The 23,692-nt window shown below is 37.1% G+C and overlaps 2 protein-coding genes across 2 annotated transcripts in view; one reads left to right on the top strand and one right to left on the bottom strand.

Moving 5' to 3' along the window:
* LOC140142827 (origin recognition complex subunit 2-like) overlaps nucleotides 1-22,353 on the top strand; it is a 35,945-nt gene extending 13,592 nt beyond the window's left edge. The window contains 10 exon segments of the mRNA XM_072164837.1: nucleotides 2,725-2,985; nucleotides 4,067-4,326; nucleotides 7,645-7,841; nucleotides 8,216-8,384; nucleotides 9,592-9,694; nucleotides 12,517-12,654; nucleotides 16,094-16,265; nucleotides 16,860-16,921; nucleotides 17,386-17,504; nucleotides 19,139-22,353. Coding sequence (XP_072020938.1) covers nucleotides 2,725-2,985; nucleotides 4,067-4,326; nucleotides 7,645-7,841; nucleotides 8,216-8,384; nucleotides 9,592-9,694; nucleotides 12,517-12,654; nucleotides 16,094-16,265; nucleotides 16,860-16,921; nucleotides 17,386-17,504; nucleotides 19,139-19,219 — 1,562 coding nt within the window. The 3' untranslated portion in view covers nucleotides 19,220-22,353.
* On the bottom strand, nucleotides 22,185-22,955 carry LOC140143030 (uncharacterized). Its single transcript, XM_072165062.1, has one exon. The coding sequence runs from the start codon at nucleotides 22,953-22,955 to the stop codon at nucleotides 22,185-22,187; it is 771 nt and encodes a 256-aa protein (XP_072021163.1).
* Between the last annotated feature and the right edge of the window lie 737 nt (nucleotides 22,956-23,692).

Raw genomic sequence — 23,692 nt, 5'->3', positions numbered from 1 at the left:
ATACAATGATAGATATTATTTTGTATTAAAATGTTTTATGAATATAAACATCAAACTTTAACAGTGTCATATCGCTCATTCTACAAAATCCGGTGCCAATAGCCTTTTTTCCATTCTTTGGTCCACAAACACTTTGTCGAGCATTTAGGGCATCAAATATGTTGTTTTTCTGGCAGAACTCAACGAGATCTACACGGACATATGGCTCAAAATATGCTAAGGTGTCATATTATAGCCATATATTTTGACATCTTTTTTTAAAAATAATAATGATAGAAATGGAATATTTGCTAGTTTAGTGGCAAGTTTAGGTAGTAAAGACATAGCATACACAATTTAAGTAAAATCCTTTCACTCTAAATAATAAAAAAAAATAAAAATAGCTGTAAAAATGCCTATTTTTACACTTTTATTTGTAACATGCCAAGAGACGCCTTTTTTCAACAGCTTTTAATTTTTTTATGGATCCTTATAGAAATTCATGTGACCTGTTTCCCAAAATGGTGCAGTAAACCAATCAAAAAAACAGAAAGAGGCATTATGAATTATAAGTTAACAGATCAAAAAAAGAATTTAAAAGTTTGCCTTGCGTATGTTACTATTGTCTGTCAAACTTTTGATTGATTTTGAAGTCCCTCAGTTTTTTTTATAAACAAAGACTTGAAGCATAAACTAAAGGGTAAATCTATTGTAAATAACTTCATTTCTCCATATTATAATCAATTTGTAAGTGGCTGCCATCTTTTTTGAACATATAACAATTTTAAAATTTTTTCTTGAAATGTCTGTCAAATAGTAACATACGCAAGACGGTGCTGTAATTCCTGCTAAACTAGGGTGATACAGCTAATTATGCTACATGACATAGCATTTAGCTCCACCTAGCTTTGTGGCACTATCACTTTGTGAGGAGAAGCTTTTTGATGACACAATCCATTGTTAAGTGTTGTCTGTCAAACATTTGTACGCAAGTAACATACGCAAGATTTGTATGTGTCTGTCAAAAGTAACATACAAATACGTTTAAAAAAATTAAAAATCACTTGATGTTCACATTATGATGATAGTTTAGAGTTTATAAAAGTGTTTTAAAACATGTGATTTATAAACTGCATGTGATCTTTATTCAATTTCCCATCTTGAACTACTGTTTTTGCCAAATTATTATTCTGTATGTTACATTTGACAGACATCTTGCGTATGTTATGGCTTGACAGACACACATATTTTATTTATAACAATTTATCCTCCTTATTGTAATATTTGGACACATTTTTTTCCACAATCAGTTGCTGTAGGTCCTACACCTAAATAACCACAAAATACCTTAAATGTAATACTTTATAAATTTTTATTTGATTGCAGAAAATCATCAAAATTGTGTCTGTCAAATATAACGTACGCAAGGGCTAGAAAATTAAATTTGTGAAGTAAATGGTCTATAACTTATCTTTCTTTTAGTGTATTATGAAAGATATATGTGCATACTATAATTTAAACCTGGTTGGAGACCAAAAGAAAAGAACTGGAAAAATAATTGTGTGTTACACTTTTATGACACCTTAGCTTATTTTGAGCCATATATAGTTTTCCATACTTTAAATGCTTTCTTCAGCCTGATTAACCCTTGCAAATGCTCCAAAATCGCTAAAAATGCGTTTCCACTGCTCAAGTGTCAAATCTGACCCGTAATATTTTCTTTGAATAAATGCGATTTCTTTACATATTTGTTGTTTTTTAATTAGATAACGCACCATCATATTGTTTATCAACATTATTTTTTAGTGATTAAAACGTCTTTGTGTAATTCTAAAATAAATTGCACTTTTCACCAAAACGCTGTGAGCTATGTTACCACTTTTTAACACATGTTATTGGAAAGAAGTAAAACAGAGGTATCAATGTAATTTGCGGTTTTTGAAAGGAAACACTTATAGGTTTCTAAAAATCACAGTAAAAATCGTGATGCTGTAGCATTTTTGGCATAGAAATGTTGTAAACATTGAAATTTCGACCGACCATGTTAAGATTGGTGAGCTACGTTACCAGGATTCTATAGTATGCACTTGTATTACATGTACTTCCTAATAATATGTGAAAGCTACCAGTGGTCGAACCCCATTTATATTAGAATTAACCGACATAACGTTCTAACGCTCGCAAATCACATTAAAAACATTACAAACCCAGTGAACTACGTTACTGTGAGCTACGTTACACACTCATTTACGCATCTTCAAAACTTCTATGAAATGGTGAAATCTGTTTTACATTTCACTCAAGTGATCTTTAGTTTGCTTTTTATGACCTTGGATTGAGTAAACCCAGCCCATTTTGTAGTCGGTAACGTAGCTCACATTACATTGAGTTTTAGTGTTAAAAAAACATCATGACTTCCTGAAAGAAAAATATGCAAGTGGTGTTGGCAATTTTTTACATCTGAAAGTAGTGATACATTTACTCAGGAGTGTAGCTATGGTTTTTTCGTACATCATTTTCATAAAATTACTTTGGTAAAATGTGTGATGTTGTCATTTGACAAATATGTTTTTAATTAAAAACAAAATTAAGAACCACAAAACAGGTTATGTCCCCCCCCCCCCCAGTTTTCTTTTTTGTACAAGCCCAGTGTATTGTGGTTTGAAAATTGCCTTTTTGACAGGGACATATTTTACTAATCTACTTGTTTATCATATTGATGATGTATGTTTGTCTTATGTTTAGTTTTACTTGGGCAACAAGATTCAATGGGAGGAGGTAATGTCTACCAATTCAAGACACCTAAAAGATCTGGCCAGATGGCTCAGCTGGCTGCCAAAGCTGTCACACCAGCAGTGCACAAGATGACGTCAAAGACACCGGCTTCATCAAAGAAGACCCCAGCTGTCTCCACACGTAAGAGACCACTCAGAACTGAGACAGCTACCCCAGCTGGCAAAGAGAATACACAGAATCTGCGAAGAAGTACACGCAAAAAGAAACCAAGTAAGCCAATATATGTTATCATGTATTAAGACATGCTTAGAATAATGCAAGAATGGCTAGAATATTTCATCAACAACGAAAGCATCATGGTGTTCAGGCTCAGCTAGTGGACAACTATATTTGTGATCCAATCAAGCAAAATCCACCTATGGTGAAGCTCTGGTCAAGTTTTATGTAACTTACATTCTTTACATCCTCACACAATAATTTTTTTAATGACGCAGCTCTCGTGATTAGCCATATGGATGATGAGTCAAAGAAACATGTGTTTTTTCCATTGGTAAGTTTCTATGGTTGGCAGCGATGATGTAACAGCCCTACACTAAATAACAGCTGAACATAGCCTTTCTTTCAGTTATATATAAATCCTGGCATGTTTATTTGTTCCTGGATCCCACCAGGGGCCTTATGGCTGGCCCCTGGACCCCACCCATTACACGCTTGGCTTGCTGCACTTTCAGCTGTTTTCTTAAACCTCTTGTTTCATGTACATGTATGACTGTATTAAAGATAAAGAAGTTTCTGAGTGAACAAATTGCAATTTGTACATGTTCTAAATTCTGATAGATGTTTTAATGTTGTTTTGAATTGAAATCTGAATGTTAATCTTCACATTTTGTATTTGGATTTTACTCTTGTACTCTTTATTGTTAGGTTTTAAGCTCTTAGAAAATGCCTGAAATAATGCTTTGGATGGTGATTAGAAGCCTTGAAAAGGCCTTAAACTCAGGAATTTCCGGGGTCGCTGCCCCCCCTGGATACAATCAGGGGCCTTAAGGCTGGCCCCAACCATTAAGGGCTTTGTGCCACACTGCTTGCTGTGCATTCTTCACATTCATTTGGGCAAAAACTTCAAAGAAAATTTCTGACATGCCACTATAAGTGCTCAGACAAATTATTTTTTCTATGCCCTGAGTAATAGTGTTTTGACATAATGTGAGCTGATATGCCACTCTTGTGATTATGGTATTTTCATTGAATACCTTAAAAGTGTGTAGGCCCAAGTTATACAGAATATTATTATTTTTTAAATTCCTGTTTTGGCATTTGTTTGCCTATATGCGTTATTTTGAACATCTAGTTCTACCAGAATCAGATGAAGAGTCAGATTACTGCCCAGAATCTAGCAGTGATGAAGAGGATGATGATGATGAATCTAAACCAGGTGCCTCTTCTGATGAAGACAGCGATGCTCAGAGTACATCTTCAAAGGGGTCTGGTCCAGTTAATCGAAGGGGTAAAGCAAAATCAAGTAAACTAGAGTCTAGAGGCAAAGTGGCAACTAATGGCACAACGCCAGGACGACCAGGAAGGAGGAAGGCTAGAGGAGATGTGCAAGTGGTAGGTATTCAATTATTTATTTCCTTTAAATCAAAGTTGATCTTTGCAGTTTTGGACCAGTGAGATCTGACCAAGGTCTGAGGGTAGATACAAATTTCGGTTCAACAGAATATATAATTGAAGCCAAATTTAAAAGAATGTACCTGGAAAAAATTAAATAGGTCTCAGAACTCAAACAAAAATAATAATTTCATCGCACGTGATGGAGGCAATCATATTAAGGATGCACACAGGATCACTGAAGTGTTACATAGCCAAAATTGAGTTTTCATCACTAATGTCATCTTCAAACCGTATTTTATCTTGTCATTAATAGATTTTAAAGAAATCTTAAAATTTGAACCATAAGAAAAGCTATTTTAAAGACCATTTTTCATTAAAAATTCGTCAAAATGCAAAAGCAAATAAATCATTGTTTTCCGGCAATAGATCGCGTTCTCGTAACGCGTACTGCGGCGTACAGCTAGCAAAGACACGCACACATGGTAAACTGGATGGACGAGGTGATTACTGATTGAGGCGCTGGAGTCGCCAATCGCGATCACTACCGTATTTTATCGTATTGATCTCTTCCAAGGCAGGTAAAGCTTGCACCATTGCATTGCGAAACTGCGGACCATAAAAAATATAGTTACTACCGGTAGGCCTATACCTAAGGCCCTTAATAATGTTTCAAAGTGATATTAAAACACGGATTTAAGATTCGTTTTCAAACGTTCTCTACTCCTGATTGACCATTAACGCAATGTCAAAAACGTTGACATTTCAATACATCATATCGACCACCTAGGCATATAGGCCTACAACTCTATGTCAAAAATGTCGATATTTGAAATCAGCATGAGTGTACACATGTGGTACCACTGTGATTCCTGTGCGGTTTTCTAACCAACAAAATCGCACAAAATGGCGACCCCAGTAAAAAGAAAACGCAAATTGTGCTTTTTTCAGAACCCATTTTAACTACATTTCCATTAGTAGGCCTATTAGGTCTATTATATACCATGATTGCGATAAAAGCTTTTGGTTTTACAACACTTTTTGCGAATGTTTTGGCCGAATGCCTTTTTATTTGCAATGTTTGTCTGGCTTTCAACTTTCACGTTTATAATGTTTTCTGCATACTTTAAAAGGTAAACTGCTTTAAAGCATTTTTCGTGAATGTTTTCATGCAGTGTTTTAAAACGCTCTTCATAGCATGATGCCTATATACTTATACGGTAGGCCTACTGAATAAACCACAATTTAATTTAAAGCCATAAGTGTTTCGTTTTCTACTTTTGAAATTCGGATTTGTTAGGCTATGTTAATTTCCGTGTTTTTCAGTTTTCTTGTGACCTCTCCGTGTTTTGCCTGTTTAACATATATAGGCCTACTTTTTGTCCGTTTTACAAGAAGTTTATTCAAGACATATTACAACTTTTACCCCACTTTTTACACGTTTATTTGATTGAAAACAACAACAGACACACTTTTTTAAATTTTTGTTGTTGTATTTTATTCACTTTTTATGCGGTACAAAATATTTTACAACTTTATTGTGGCTTTAGGCCTATAATAGGCCTATGACCTTTGTACGTGTTTGATATTCCGTAAAAACTTAAAAATAAAATATGATAACAACAAACAATTACAATAACAAAAACGGAATATTGAGTAATGCGACACATCAGAATCTTTTAAAATTTTACTTGGGATTCCTGTGATGTAGGCCTAGCTATAACGGGCGTTAAAATGCCTATCTTTGGCGCGGACGGGCCCCTGTGGTGCCTCTCAAGCAGTCAAGCACCAACTAAAAAGAAAAAGCAACGAGTAGTAACAACATCATGTTTGCGGTTCAGAAAAGGACAATGAACATAAAAATGCAATATTTGTCAACACAAAAAAAAAAAAAAAAAGAAAAAAAAAAAATCACCAAAACGATAAATTAAAAACATTGCATTTTTAAAGCAAAATTATGAAAATTAGTACAAAACAGAAATCGCAATTATCATGATTACGGTATGTCTCAATTTATTCTTTATTTCATAAAACTTCCTGATTATCTGCTAAAATAATTGCTTGTCAGTTATTCTATCCTAATTTTCTGATGTCCACAAATTTTAATACAGAGCATGATCTTTTTTTTATACGGAACAGGACAAAATTGTACTTAAATAATCATGGTTTCGTTCGCGGCAACACGACCATGCACTGTGCAACTTATTCGCGTAACCTGTCTGTCTGTCCGCGCGCCCTGTCGCTCCTCAAACGCCGACGCGACGTCGCGGCCTTGCCGGAAGCTCTGCTGCACCATGGAAACAAGACTGCAGTAAATAAAATGGCTACACCATGTGGATAAACATATGCCGAATGTGCACGGATAATTTTTTCATATTGTATATTTTACCTTCTAAATCACCAAAAAAATGCCAATCTGCTGCAGTTGGACGCCCCTTCTCATTTTCTAACTTGACCAAACGTCACAAGTCACGGATTATATATTCATGGAATAATCTTCAAAATGGACCTAAAATCCGCTGTATTTTTTAAATCGCGATTTTCGCAAGTTCACTTTGACCACTTTTAACCATTTTTGGTCCGCCATAGCGTCTAAATGAAGCATCACTGAGGTAAGTTTTTAAGTCAAACGTTTAGATATGGCCAAAATCTAGATAGTGTTTTTTCATTTTTTAAATTAGGGCCTAGAACTTTTTTATCACCCATGATTCAAAAATTTGAACACGGGTCACACGTTTTACTGATTTTTTGCCTATATTTTAAAAACTAAGCAAAATTTGAAAAAATAAAAAAACACTTTCTAGATTTATTTGTCTAAATTAATAAAATTCATGTTTACAGTTTTGATTTTCAAATAATTTTTTTATGGCGGACCAAAAATTTTTGGTCAAAAAAGCCGTTTTTTTGGATTTTCTCGAAAATTGTACTTTTTGACCCAAAACTGACATTTTAAATGGATTTATGAGCTCATTTCCGTTCAAAAAATGTATACTTTTATATACTTTACATAAATAGTTTTCGAGTTATGAGGTGAATAATAATGGATAATTAGTGATCCTGTGTGCCTCCTTAATGAGGATATAAATCTGATTTCAGAGTTGCCTTGAATGATGCAAGTGAGTTGGCAGTGTGAATGAATGACAGAGCTTGTCAGCGCCAAATTTCAGTATCTTTGAATCGGTGAAACTGATTCTCATATCATTGATACAGATTGTTGCCTCATTCTTGCAGGGAATATTATAATGTTGCAAAAGATTTCTGAAAGCAGGCTCATTTGAATGCCAGCCAATTAAATGTCTCCTTTACTTTCAACAGCAGGCTAATATGGCACAAGAATACTTTGAGGCTCACTCAGGTATGGCCATGACATCAGACCACACCCTATCAAGATTGGACACACCCCAGACGGATTCCCAGCAACTTCAGAGTACACTGGCTGGTATGACTAATAACTATGCAACAGAAATCAGCTTAATTATATATGATGAGTATAGCAGCCTGTTCAAAAAATGGATGTCCATTTAAGGTGAGAATGTTATGTATCTTGTTTAATGCTATTAACATTATGGTTATCATTGTTGTTGAACTTGTTGTTATTGTTAGTTGTTGGCATTGTTGTTATCATTGTGGCTCATTATTTGCATATCTATGAATATTAATAGCATATGTGCATATTTGGACCCACATGTACATAAAGGTGTGGGACCAAATTGGGAGTCTCATCACCCATATTCCTCACCTTGTGAGCAAAACATCCGGAGGTATGTACATTGTACACCAAGGGCCTATCCCATAGTTATACATGTTTTTGTTTCTCATATCAAAACTGCCAGACCAATATTACTCAAAGTTTGGAACAGGTTGTTGTAATGGTATGATTCAATGTAAGCATATAATGAGTTCATTTTGTAATGTTGCGTTTTAGTAATGGCTTCAATCTGCTGCTGTATGGGCTTGGCTCCAAACGGATCTTGTTGGAGAAATTCAGAGGTTGTTGCCTACGTGATTGGCCACAGCTTGTCATTAATGGATTCTTCCCCAGCTTAACAATTAAAGGGGTAAGTGCTAGTTTAGAGACATTAAAGCAAGAAAACATTGTAGCCATTTTACAATACCCAGGTAAGTAGCAGACTTTAATGCAAATTTCCCAGGTAGAATAGGGATCCTCAACTAAATTCCTTCAAATGCCATTTTAAAATGTAGAGAATTCTAAAGCACCACTATGTCCATGAAAGCGGAGGTGGGGTCTGTGGGCTCGCTTAGCTTTTATGGCCTCTGGTGGGTCTATAGGCAACTCCCTGGTGGGGTCCTGGGACAGTTCTTGGATTTTTAGTCTGCATTTTGAAGGCAATACTTCGTCCCTTTAATCTAACACTGTATAACTTCTACGGAATATGCAAACTGGAATTCTTTTTTGGACAATTTGCAATTCAGTTTTAAACCAGAATGGACCGTTATTATCAGGAACTGGGCTGGACTTTTACACACGCCCGCACGCCAATGGCATGTACTTTTGCCGACGGTCAAGTAACTTTTTAAAAGTACATGCCTGACTGGCGTGTGGCATTTTAGCGCTCATAGGTTACACTATTTGGCCATTTCAGCCTAAAAGTGCCAATTGTATGCGCTCTCCACATGAATTTGTTCTACTTTTGCACCATAGGGCCCCTTCTTAATTTTAGCTTCAATATGGCAAAAATGTTTGTGAGCTTCACGCACATTTTTACCATAAACTTATCGGTCGCCAAAAGGTGCTGGATTCACTATATTTCAAGAAATTTTTCCGACCCACCCCCTAATAATGTCATAAAGAAATCTCTGCCACTGTTAATAAAGAACAGTAATGAGCAGTGCTCAAATCTAAATGGTTTAAAACATTAACATTTAACTGCTATGTGTATTAAACTTTCTAGACTATCGTCTATCAACTTTTTTTCGTATTTATTGTAACATTATTTCCCGAAAAATTTTGAGCTTGTAATATTTCTGTCAAGTGTGTAACTTTTAAGAGTTACACGCCCAACTGGTTAGTGCAAAAAAAATTAAGATCAAGCCCTGATCTCCTAGGAACGTGGTAAACTAAAATTTTAAACAAAATGGCCACAGTTAGGTAAAACCCATTTTGATTGAGGCTGTATTTGGTCCACATCAGTTCCTGGGTATCCAATGAAATGAATAACTCGTGAACACATTACTAGTCCAAGTATGTTTATTTTCAAAATAAAGACAATAAATGATTGTGTCATTTTTCACTTTGCTACATAGATTCTCAATTCCATAAGTGATGAAGTACTGAAAAAAGACACAACATTCAGGAACCTGACAGAACAGATGGAATTTATTCAAGACACACTGGAAGAAAATGAAGGTACATCGTAGGTAGTCTAGGTTGCTATGTACAGTGGGATCTGGCAATCGCAACATTATGCCTTATATGTTGGAAAAATAATTATCAAGTACAAATCATATGGTTTTATTTAAAATTGTCTTTCAACACACGATATTCAAAATTCCTGGGCGCCACAATTATCTGTTGCAATGACATCCTAGTAATACAGTGAAGGCTGTCAACAAGACAATTTTGATGTGGGAATTTTGAATATCGTATGTTGAGAGCTGGCTGTTTTGATTCACTTTTATGGTCAACATGTGTGTGTATTTTTGAGAGGGCAGTGTCAAGTTTGTGCAGTGATTGTATAGTTTAAACTGCATCATATCTCAGTAATTGTATTGTGCAAAGGATACACCCTTAATTGTGTGTCCCAAGAGTCTCATAATTATTGTAACAATTAACAGGGTTCGTAGCGGTCATTAAATTCCTTAAAAGTCAGTGAATTTGAAGCAAGGTCATTAAAGTCATTAAAAGTCATTAAATTTTGTAGAAAAGTAAAAAAAGTCATTAAAAGTCTTTGAAATATATTTGTATGAAGGAAAAAATAAAAATACGATGTATTTTAATAATTATTTTATTTAATTTATGATTTAAACATACCTGCCAACCGTTCCGCTTTTGGCGGAACTGTTACACTTTTTAAACCTCAAAGTCGGTAAAAAGCGGGCGTTCCGCATTTCGAGAAAAAAGAAATATTAATGATGATTCTTTCTGGACACATATATTTCCAATTTTAAAATGAAAATTCCTTAGAACCCTGACTGGATGACTAGGCTAGGTAATGGTACTCATTTAACATGCATGTGGTCACCTGTTCATGCCCAAAAGACTCCCAAAATTGATGCATTTTGGTCGATTATCGGACCTGCATGTTATCAGGTTTTTGCGTTCAAAAACTCATCTCTTTTTCCTCAATGAATATTACCTTAGTAAGAAGTATGTAATGTGTATTAATGAACGATGACGTTTGAGATGATGCTGGACTGATGTCGTGTAGGCCTATATGTATACTCTAATATCAAGTCATGTTTAAGTCTAAATTAAATTGAAGCAAACTTGGGTCAAAGGTTTGATATGAACCTTTTAGCTGTATCCTTTGGCTTTGTGTGGCCGTCAGTCGGGGTGGACTTGGGGTGGGGGTGGGGGAGGTTGGGTGGGGGTGGGTAAGTGTGTGTATGTATGGGATAGGCCTACTATTTTAGTCCCAATTTGTAGTGACATCACTCTGTATGTTTAACATACTGAATTTTACAAATTACTTTTATCATACAATGTATTCTTCATGCACATTAGTACCCCCCATGTGGGCCCCCTCCCACATACCCGAAGGTGTGGGGGGGGGGGGTCAAAAAATTTGATGAATCATTGTTTTTATATTGCGCATTATATATATCAATTTCAGTCATGTAGGCCATGTTATTAGGCAAAAATAAAACTTTGAAGAATGTCTCTCATGTACAAAAGTATAGGAAACTGAAAACTTTAAAGCATGTTTTCTGGAAGAAGGAAGCACTTTTTATTAAAAGTGTAAAACAAGCCAGGAGCTTTGAAATACACATTAGTACCCCCTCCCCATGTGGGCCCCCTCCCACATACCTGAAGGAGGGGGTGGGGGCAAAAATTTAATGAATCATCGTTTTTATATTGCGCATTATATATATCAATTTCGGTCATGTAGGCCATGTTATACAGGCAAAAAAAAACTTTGAAGAATGTCTCTCATGTACAATAGTATAGGAAACTGAAAATTTAAAACTCCTTTTTTAGGAAGAAGGAAGCATTTTTTCAAAAAAGTCTAAAACAGGTCAAAAATGGTGTAAAAGCCCTCTGGCTTCGGGGGGCTTCATCCACTCGACCCCACGGGGCTTTGCCCCTGAACCCGCTGTTATATGCTCGGATTCGCACAAGTGCTCCCGCGCAATATGTGTTCCACTTTTGGGGTTTCTAGGGTTGGCAGGTATGTCTGATTATTATGTATTACTTTATACTTTCCCGTTAGATAAATTAGAACAGTAGATTAGTTGAGTAACCCTTCCGAATTCAGCAGCTGAACCTGCAGGCTGTAGTATCAATGTATATTTGTATAGGGTAAAACTAACTGATACTTATATTAAGAGGTACAAACATAACTGGTACAAACAATACTGTTCAACACATCCGAGGTATGAGATTTAATAAAAAGTCATTGAAAAGTGTATTTGAAAGTCATTAAAAGTCATTGATTTCACTGTGGTCTTGACACTATGAACCCTGATTAAGGTCAAAGGGAAAATAACCAAGCATTCAATATATTGAAGATGTCAGCACTTATTGTATTGATATTGGATGGTCAATTCTTATTCAGTGGGTGTGGCTCATAAAGAATTCACATAATTTAATTGGTTTTTGGGTGTATAACACACATAGTGGGCAGTCATATAAGACCCCACACAAAGAGGGCACACTTGTTGACCCACAATAATCGCACTATAATGTGTTTGCGTAATACGCATGCACGAACTAAGAACATGGTGTGGCGGCTTGGATAGGCTAAAGACAGATCTTTTCTTCTCTAACTGACTTAAATATTGGTTTCTTGTCACAATTTATTTATGATTCATGTCAGGTGGTGATGTGGCAGAGAAACGGGACAGGTTTTGGTTGACTAAAGTTAATAATTATTTTCAACACTATATGCATCATCCCTCATGGGGACCAATCACATAGGGGGTTGAAGATCTTCTGATTATAAAGAACAGTATGTACGCTTTGTGGTCTGGTCTGAATAACTAATTTGTGATGTCTGTGTTTCATTACAGATGAACTGTTCCTTATAATTCATAATATTGACGGTGTGATGTTGAGAGCCAGCAAGGTGCAGTCAGTATTAAGCAGTCTAGCTCAGATTCCATCAGTACACATTGTGGCATCTATAGATCATATCAATGCGCCATTGAGTAAGTAGTACAGTGTGCCATAGCAGTCAGTATTAAGCAGTCTAGCTCAGATTCCATCAGTACACATTGTGGCATCTATAGATCATATCAATGCACCATTGAGTAAGTAGTACAGTGTGCCATAGCAGTCAGTATTAAGCAGTCTAGCTCAGATTCCATCAGTACACATTGTGGCATCTATAGATCATATCAATGCACCATTGAGTAAGTAGTACAGTGTGTCATAGCAGTCAGTATTAAGCAGTCTAGCTCAGATTCCATCAGTACACATTGTGGCATCTATAGATCATATCAATGCGCCATTGAGTAAGTAGTACAGTGTGCCATAGCAGTCAGTATTAAGCAGTCTAGCTCAGATTCCATCAGTACACATTGTGGCATCTATAGATCATATCAATGCACCATTGAGTAAGTAGTACAGTGTGTCATAGCAGTCAGTATTAAGCAGTCTAGCTCAGATTCCATCAGTACACATTGTGGCATCTATAGATCATATCAATGCGCCATTGGGTAAGTAGTACAGTGTGCCATAGCAGTCAGTATTAAGCAGTCTAGCTCAGATTCCATCAGTACACATTGTGGCATCTATAGATCATATCAATGCACCATTGAGTAAGTAGTACAGTGTGCCATAGCAGTCAGTATTAAGCAGTCTAGCTCAGATTCCATCAGTACACATTGTGGCATCTATAGATCATATCAATGCACCATTGAGTATAGTAGTACAGTGTGTCATAGCAGTCAGTATTAAGCAGTCTAGCTCAGATTCCATCAGTACACATTGTGGCATCTATAGATCATATCAATGCGCCATTGAGTAAGTAGTACAGTGTGCCATAGCAGTCAGTATTAAGCAGTCTAGCTCAGATTCCAGCAGTACACATTGTGGCATCTATAGATCATATCAATGCGCCATTGGGTAAGTAGTACAGTGTGCCATAGCAGTCAGTATTAAGCAGTCTAGCTCAGATTCCATCAGTACACATTGTGGCATCTATAGATCATATCAATGCACCATTGAGTAAGTAGTACAGTGTGCCATAGCAGTCAGTATTAAGCAGTCTAGCTCAGATTCCATCAGTACACATTGTGGCATCTATAGATCATATCAATGCACCATTGAGTAAGTAGTACAGTGTGTCATAGCAGTCAGTATTAAGCAGTCTAGCTCAGATTCCATCAGTACACATTGTGGCATCTATAGATCATATCAATGCGCCATTGAGTAAGTAGTACAGTGTGCCATAGCAGTCAGTATTAAGCAGTCTAGCTCAGATTCCAGCAGTACACATTGTGGCATCTATAGATCATATCAATGCGCCATTGGGTAAGTAGTACAGTGTGCCATAGCAGTCAGTATTAAGCAGTCTAGCTCAGATTCCATCAGTACACATTGTGGCATCTATAGATCATATCAATGCGCCATTGAGTAAGTAGTACAGTGTGCCATAGCAGTCAGTATTAAGCAGTCTAGCTCAGATTCCATCAGTACACATTGTGGCATCTATAGATCATATCAATGCACCATTGAGTAAGTAGTACAGTGTGCCATAGCAGTCAGTATTAAGCAGTCTAGCTCAGATTCCATCAGTACACATTGTGGCATCTATAGATCATATCAATGCACCATTGAGTAAGTAGTACAGTGTGCCATAGCAGTCAGTATTAAGCAGTCTAGCTCAGATTCCATCAGTATACATTGTGGCATCTATAGATCATATCAATGCGCCATTGAGTAAGTAGTACAGTGTGTCATAGCAGTCAGTAAATTAAGCTGTCTAGCTCAGATTCCATCAGTACACATTGTGGCATCTATAGATCATATCAATGCGCCATTGAGTAAGTAGTACAGTGTGTCATAGCAGTCAGTATTAAGCAGTCTAGCTCAGATTCCATCAGTACACATTGTGGCATCTATAGATCATATCAATGCACCATTGAGTAAGTATAGTACAGTGTGCCATAGCAGTCAGTATTAAGCAGTCTAGCTCAGATTCCATCAGTACACATTGTGGCATCTATAGATCATATCAATGCGCCATTGAGTAAGTAGTACAGTGTGTCATAGCAGTCAGTATTAAGCAGTCTAGCTCAGATTCCATCAGTACACATTGTGGCATCTATAGATCATATCAATGCGCCATTGAGTAAGTAGTACAGTGTGCCATAGCAGTCAGTATTAAGCAGTCTAGCTCAGATTCCATCAGTACACATTGTGGCATCTATAGATCATATCAATGCGCCATTGAGTAAGTAGTACAGCGTGCCATAGCAGTCAGTATTAAGCAGTCTAGCTCAGATTCCATCAGTATACATTGTGGCATCTATAGATCATATCAATGCGCCATTGAGTAAGTAGTACAGTGTGTCATAGCAGTCAGTATTAAGCAGTCTAGCTCAGATTCCATCAGTACACATTGTGGCATCTATAGATCATATCAATGCGCCATTGAGTAAGTAGTACAGTGTGTCATAGCAGTCAGTATTAAGCAGTCTAGCTCAGATTCCATCAGTATATATTGTGGCATCTATAGATCATATCAATGCGCCATTGAGTAAGTAGTACAGTGTGCCATAGCAGTCAGTATTAAGCAGTCTAGCTCAGATTCCATCAGTATACATTGTGGCATCTATAGATCATATCAATGCGCCATTGAGTAAGTAGTACAGTGTGTCATAGCAGTCAGTATTAAGCAGTCTAGCTCAGATTCCATCAGTACACATTGTGGCATCTATAGATCATATCAATGCGCCATTGAGTAAGTAGTACAGTGTGCCATAGCAGTCAGTATTAAGCAGTCTAGCTCAGATTCCATCAGTATACATTGTGGCATCTATAGATCATATCAATGCGCCATTGAGTAAGTATAGTACAGTGTGCCATAGCCGTCAGTATTAAGCAGTCTAGCTCAGATTCCATCAGTACACATTGTGGCATCTATAGATCATATCAATGCGCCATTGAGTAAGTATAGTACAGTGTGCCATAGCAGTCAGTATTAAGCAGTCTAGCTCAGATTCCATCAGTACACATTGTGGCATCTATAGATCATATCAATGCGCCATTGAGTAAGTAGTACAGTGTGCCATAGCAGTCAGTATTAAGCAGTCTAGCTCAGATTCCATCAGTACACATTGTGGCACCTACAGATCATATCAATGCACCATTGTGTAAGTAGTACATGCCATGTATAAACCTTATCTTTCGGGTCAGCCAGTGCTCAGCGTGTTTTTGTCCAAATTATTGTACACAGATTGTGAGCAAGAAACCATGAGATTCTTCGAGATCCTCATTTCACAACTAGCCGATTGAGCTCATTAGCGACTGCTCGCGACTGTGCTCGCATGACTGACTGTTATTGTATCAAGCAATCATTTCTAAACTTTCCTTGTCTTGTAATTGATACAATGTACTATAATTATGTGGTTTTGTCTTCAGTTTGGGACCAAGCAAGAGCCAGTAGTTTCAATTGGTTGTTTTATGATGCAACAACATTTGAACCGTATGTGGAAGAGACTTCATTTGAGAATTCTTTACTTGTACAGCAGTCTGGTGTGTTAGCACTGAGTTCTCTTACTCATGTCCTCAGGAGTCTCACACCAAATGCTAGGTGAGTCACTTTTGAACCCATTAACTTTTGACCTGTATGTGTGACCCTATAATTAAAGACAGACTTACAAAATACTAGTTTGTGTCTGATGACCCTGTCAATCAAATACCTTGAATCAAACCTATTCTCAGGGACATCAGATGCAAATTAGTTATTTAGGTTGTGTGACGGAAAAGACCTTAAGGCATCACAAGTTGTGTGTTCGTGTGTCAGTTGGGGTGTGTGTGTGCAGTCAACAATGTATGGCTTTTGGTTTCAGACAAGACCTTATGCTATCACGAGTTGTGTATCTTTGTATCAGTCCTTCCTTCCTTCCTTTCTTCCTTCCTTCCTTCCTTCATTCCTTCCTACAAATACGATGTTAGAGACTATATTATGCAGTGGTATGTGCAAAAGGGGTGGTGATTGGGGGAAAGGAGCCATCAGTCAGGGAAATACACCCTGTTGGTGAAATATTACAGGGCTACCAATTACAGTGAATGAAGGGAACTGAAAATTCAATTGGGGAAATTAAGACCCATGCCCTCCCACTTTTTAAAACCTGTATCTACCACTGATTGTATGTAAAAATCATCATTTTGTTTTTCTCAACAGGGGCATATTCAATCTTCTTGTGCAGTACCAATTAGAGCATAAAGATGACTCAACATACAATGGTAAGGAAAGAAAGAGGCAGATGTAAAACATTCATATTGCACAAAGGGAACAAAACAAGCTATATATTGTTCTCATACTTGTCAAAAATGATACCACATATTGTTGCTATAAATTTGGAGACACATTTTCTTATTTGAATAGATACAAGTCCAATGGTAGAATTTAGTAGAACAGGCCGTGTTTTTGTGAAACAAGTTTTCTAACCATTAGAACAAATGATTAAAAATGAATTTTATTTTGAAAAATGCAAGTAAAAACAAACAAACAAAAGAACAGAAAAAAACAAAAACATGCTTTGTAGAAAATATATATCTGCATTATTTAGGGACAAAAGCAGCTGTAAAAATCAATAAAAGATACATAAAACAATTAAAAAACCCAAACACCCAATTAACACTAGGCTATGTTGTGAACCAAATAAGACTTATTAAATTATTTTGTTAATACCATTTTTATGTTGCAGGTCTGTCATTTCATGAATTATATCAGAAATGCCGAGAAGCATTCCTTGTGAACAGTGACCTGACACTAAGGGCTCAACTCACTGAATTCAGGGACCATAAGCTGATACGCTCTCGCAAGGTGAGATTGTTTTAACATCATAGCCAGATATAGCTGCTTCATGGCTTTATCTGCATCAGTGCCTTTAATGGAAGTGCACAATGAATAGGCTAGCACAACGAGCCCAATATATTGATTCCCTGTCCAGTGTTCAAGTCTTGCAGCTGGCCCTGATTTGTTATAGGCAGCATGGGTGAAGTGTTTGGCCCTGCAATGAGGCCTCCCTCTCCAGCTGCAGTACTGTTTGTCTTTTGACAGGGGTTTTCAACTGGCGGCCTGTTGGCCAATTCTTGCCCGCCGATCAATGGGTAAAAATCTTTAGACATGGGTCCCTAATTTTTGCTGGAAAATCCTTAGACATGGGATCATTTTTGACATAAACCCTTGGACATGGATCTCTTGTTCGGTCCGGTTTTAAGTTCATAGATCCCTAGTAAATCGGAACATATAATCCACCTTTTTCCACAAGTATGACCAGTAAATCTCGATATTTTCAGAGTGATCGTTTTCCGTTGTGTTAACGTTGTATTTAGTTGATCCACGGCAACTAGCAAAAATTGTGAGACTTTAATATCGTAGTCTCATTACAGTCTCTTTATATGGACTGTGGACTTTGGTGCGGAGGATTCGCAGCATCCTGCACGGTTTTAAAACAAAAACACGAAGACAACCTTTTACTTTTGACACAGAGACTTTCTGCGAGGAGAGGATACGTAAACCATGGATTTGAAGGCAAAACTTAGTATTTTAATATTAATTTTTTTTTAATGAATGAATATGATGACGAGGAGTTACATTCCAAGCAATACAATTAAGTGTGTGCATCTCTGGTTTGCTGGGGCACTCAGTCAGTGAGTGGGTGCAGAATTTGGAAGCATGATCAACCATGCGTCATGGTCATGCATGCATTTGCATAGCCGGTCTAACAAACTCCATTCAGACTCGCATTCAAACCCGGGATTTAGACAACAATAGTCTGGGTATGTAAGACTACTGCGCCATTGGTATATGGGTATAATTGACCGTAACTGCATAGCCCGGGTGCCTAAACTATAAAATTCTTGATTTTGAATTTTGAATGAGATAAATGTTGAGCATTTGATAAGCTTTGGGATTGTTTTCTCCACACAATTATTTTGCCCATGACATTGTTGGCACTGATTTCTCGTCATATGCTATATGACTTACATTATATATTCATGAATATTGACAATATATAAACGGAGCCAGATGTAACAATACTAGTTTGCGTCTGACTATCAACTCCTATAACCTGTGAATGGTTAGCAGCATGTAAAATGAGGGTTGATTTATCTGGTGCCTTCATGGGAGAAAAGGAATTGCAGAAAATGGCGGAAAATAACAATTTTTGTATAATTACAAGCAAAGAGCAGCTTTTCTAAGCATATTGTTGACCTGGTGTCTTCAGGAAAGGAAGTTCCTTATTATTAAGACCTAACAACTTTTGTTAAGATGGTTTGCATGTTTGAAAGTGTAAAAATAATCATAGGGCAAGCTGTGATCATCACGACAAATGGTAAACAAACCATTTCTGAGTTTGATTGACAGATGATGTCAGTACAAACTAGTCTTTTTAATCTCCGATTATAGCGATGCAGCATTTACTAACCAACTTGTTATGTGTCCATTCACAGGGCCTTGATGGCATAGAGTTGCTGGACATTCCAGTTGACAGTGCTACACTACAAGAGTTCCTACAACAAGAAGAGTTATGATAGCTAACTGGCAAACCAAGTCATGTGATAGACCACAAGTAATTATAACATTGTATGTGTAATTCACCATAATATTCATGTAATATATGAATAATTCTTTTTGGATTACACAGGAAAGCTTTTTTGGAATGTTGTGGAAATCATGTCAGTGGAAAATGTGGACTGTGGAAGGAATATTTTATGTCACATGCCTGCATATCATCTATATTATGCAATATGCTGGTATCTATCCAGTGATGGTCATATCCAGTGCTAGGATATTATGTCATACTGAAATAGACAACTGATTAATTAGTTAACAAAGTCATTTTGACATCACAAGCTTTCTGTGCATATCATTACAACAGACTTATTTTTCATATGCATTTTATATCTATCAGCATATAAGGTGTGCATACATAACGGATGTTTATGACCACTGTTTTTTATACAGCATGATCATTGTGTGATGCAATTCCAGGACAATTACCAGCCATCATGGATAGGGCTGTCATCGACATGCAATTATGTCGACATATTGTCGATAATTATCAGAAAAAATTGCTGATGTTGACGTAAAAATTTGGATTACAACATTTATCGACATTGTTTGTGACACACAGTACTTACAAAATAGTGGTAAAATTAAGAAATACTATAAAAAACAATTTTAAGTGCGATTTTAAGAAAGCTTATGTCATGCATCAACGTTAATGTGTAGAATATGCATTTACTGTGGTAATTATGATTGTTTATTCAACTTCATTGACATTCTCGACCGAGCAATGGGCATACTTTTAATGTCGACATGTTAATAAATGTTTTCGACATGTCCACAAAAAAAACCCACCATTTGAATGACAGCACTATAAATTGGGCAGTTATTGTCTGTTATGGGTCTTTTTATCTGTTTGGTTTCAGTTCTTCTATTGTTCAGAAATGAAAATGCAAGGGATTATGTGAATTGATCTGTAATTTGAAAATTCATTGTTAGATTGAAATACCAATCAGCTTAATATTTTAATAGAGGTGGATGCCTGCTGTCAATCAAGGCTGGATATTGTCTGTTTCGATTACGATATTGGCTGTTGCCACATTTAATGACGTCGGCCACCGTCGTCTGGCAAAAATGATGCCTACCAAACCTAATTAATACCCTTGAACATAGGCGCCTGGCTACAGAGCTATGCACTCTGTAGCCAGGCCCACCTATAGGCCCTAACCCCAAACCACCCCTACTCACCACAGCCCCAAAAACCATTGCACATCTGGATAAGACAAGATTATAGAACACGTGTGTGGAACGCCTGTGTTTTTAATGGTCTAGCGCCCCTCTCACTTTTATGTCCTCGCATATATGCCCAACCTATTAGATTACAAATTCCAATTGTAACGCCAAAGAATGAAATCAATCAGCTACGCTTCAATGGAATTCTTTGGTGTTGCATATTACCACACACTCAACACCTTAAAACTTATTCCCCGTTTCATCTCTACATAATCATATGACTGATTTTTGCACGATTGCACAAACAAGTTTACCTACATGCCTAAAACTACCCAATACTTCTTGGAAACACCCCAGGCAACACTGATTAGTGTATATTTCGATGCTAGGCTATTTCACGAAGCACTCCCGCCTAGGCGAAAGTGCCTATACACTAAACGCATGTCAACACAAATTTAGACACTTCTTTTGTCTAGATTAACACAAACTCTCTCATCTCAAGGTTTTGTGTCAGAAATTAACATGACTCAAACCAAAAACAGAAATTCTCTTAGTCCACCTTTTATAGTGATGAGCAACAAAAGATTAGAGTAAAAGGATTGTTCACAGGTACCATGCTAACACTTCAAAATAACAATGAGATCTGAAACTGAAAACTGAAACAGGAACCGAAACCAAAGAGACAAAAAGACCCTACATGTATATATAATACACAGGGCCCTTGCAGTAGACATGTGACCCATTGTGTGGTTGAGATATAGACCATTCCTGTACTTGGCACATTCCTGCTGTTGATGGGGTGAACATCGATATCACATTAATATCATATACTGTAAAACTGCAAAAGTGAGGTCAAGAAGGGTATCACATGATTATAAATTAATGAAATAATCATGTGATGCCATTCTTGACCTCGCTTTAACTTACAGAATAAAGGTATTGTTTTTAGCCACTGGAGTGCATATATCGTCTCATATAACACGGTGACATCGCTCATTCTTAAACACTTCAATTCAAATAAAAATATCATAAGTAAACCAAATTGTAATCAAATTAAATCCTACATTTTACATGGAATTACCTTGGGCTTAAAATCGACCAGTCCCGTTGTTGCTATGCACCTCCGATTGGTTCAAATAGCGCATACAAGTATCGCATCGACACCCACACACTAAAGTGTGTGATATCATGTCATATCACACGAGTATGAACCAATAAGGTTACAGGAACGTTCTCAAGTGTTTAAGAATACCCTATAATATGTGATATTGATTTGATATAGGCCTAGATGTTAACTCTATCAGCGGCAAAAATTGTGCAAATTACAGTAATGGATTATAGGAGGGCTGCTAGTTAGCATCACTGCTGAAAATGTAAATGCTCAAAGACACTGCAACTTTTACACACCTCTTATTCTTTGTTATGTTTACAAGTTCCAAAAGGTAATGTCCTTAAGAAAATGTGTGATGCTTTACATTTATGAGGCTCTCAAAACTCTCTCAAAAGTATCTGTGTACAGCAGATGGCAAATTTGCTGTGGCTGCCTATGGTCTCGGTTGAAAACAACTTGACTTGCTTAGAATTTCAGTCAGGCTAGCCCACTATTTCCTTATGGTATCTTCTTCTTCTTCTTAAGTACGTCGACAGGGTGGCTTTATTAATATGCCACATTTCGTCAACCTAGTGTATGGGGTACTCGCGCGCAAAAGAAATAAAAAAAAGGGGGGGAATGGCAAAAGGATAAGGCTGGATATCAATCTAAGTGCTGTGCATATGCTGTGCTGAAATGGTTTGGTATCTAACGTGCTGCTTTGGGATGGATTGGTAGTGCTTGAAGCTGCTGTTTGAAGGCGTCGATTGAGGCGCTCCAGCTACCTCTTTGGGCAACTCATTCCATTCTCTCAATGTCCGGGGAAGAAGGAGAGCGGTGAACATCCTTTTGATGAAATCATTTCTCAGACTGTGTTTGTGCTTCCCTCTAGTACTGATAGTCTGTTCTGCTGCTTCCAGGTAGTTGGTCTTGTCTATACCTACAAGGCCATTGAGAATCTTGTACAGCATAGTCAATCTGCTGTTTTTCCTACGATCTTCCAATGTGCTCCATTCCAAGTGTTCAAGCATGGAAGTTACACTAGCGTCTCTCTTGAAATTATGGACACAGAATCTGGCTGCCCGTCTCTGGATCCTTTCCAAGCTATTGATGTTTTTCTTCACATGCGGATCCCATACGCAACTAGCATATTCCAGAACTGGTCTCACTAGTGTCTTATAAGCAGCTATTTTCACTTTCTTGGAGCAAAACCAGATGTTTCTTTGCAGGAAACCCAGTACTCTACTGGCTTTTGTGGTCACCTTTCTTATGTGTTCTTTCCACTTCATGCTGCTTTCTAGTTCAGCTCCCAGGTATGGATGTGATTTAACTTGGTCAAGTTTCTGGCCACAGAAGATGATTGGTTTCGATGGAGGATCACGCTTAGTTGAGACTTGAAGGATGGAGCATTTAGATGGATTAAATGACATCTGCCACATGTTCTGCCATTCTTCAAGTTCTAGAAGATCTTTCTGAAGAGAGTCAATGTGGGCGGATGTTTTTCCTGAAGAATAAACTAAGCAATCATCTGCAAAGAGTCTGGTTGTGTTTTGGAGTTGGTTTGGAAGGTCGTTTATGTATAGCAAAAACAGTAGTGGTCCGAGTACTGTGCCTCGGGGTACTCCAGACACCACACGTTTAGAGGAAGAGTATTCGCCATCACACACGACTTGTTGTTTACGGTCTGTAAGGAAGATCCTAATCCAATGGTTGATGGTTCCTCGGATTCCATAGTAATCCAATTTCCCTAAAAGTCGCTCATGAGGTACTTTGTCGAACGCTTTAGTATATCAGGAATTTGATTGGACTATGGGAAGGTACACAAAAGATGTCATTGATGTAAATGACTTTCACATGGCAGGAATGCATGACTCAAACCAACTTGTCTTCAAAAGCATGTACAATATCAGGGTATTAGTTACTGATAGCCACACATATACAATGTGAACCTAAATGTTTTTAGTGCCTTATGGTTCACAAAATATTTTTATATTGATCTTACAAAAGCTTCCAAAAATATTATTGAAACTTTCACAGTACTTGTTCACAAACTTCCAAATTATAAAAAGGTTGAGATATTTCCATTAGCTTAAAATTCATTTCAATATTTGAACTGTAAAATGGAAGCATGTCCTCTCTTATATTTTCAATATTATTATATTATGAAGTGATAGAG

The sequence above is a fragment of the Amphiura filiformis genome, chromosome 20 (assembly GCF_039555335.1).
Source record: "Amphiura filiformis chromosome 20, Afil_fr2py, whole genome shotgun sequence".
Classification (NCBI taxonomy): domain Eukaryota; kingdom Metazoa; phylum Echinodermata; class Ophiuroidea; order Amphilepidida; family Amphiuridae; genus Amphiura; species Amphiura filiformis.
Note: the sequence above shows the minus strand (reverse complement) of the source record. Positions and strands in the feature narration are given on the sequence as shown.

What these genes read in the sequence shown, in the direction of transcription:
- LOC140143030 (XM_072165062.1), bottom strand. Translation starts at nt 22,955, where the DNA reads ATGTGGCAGATGTCATTTAATCCATCTAAATGCTCCATCCTTCAAGTC.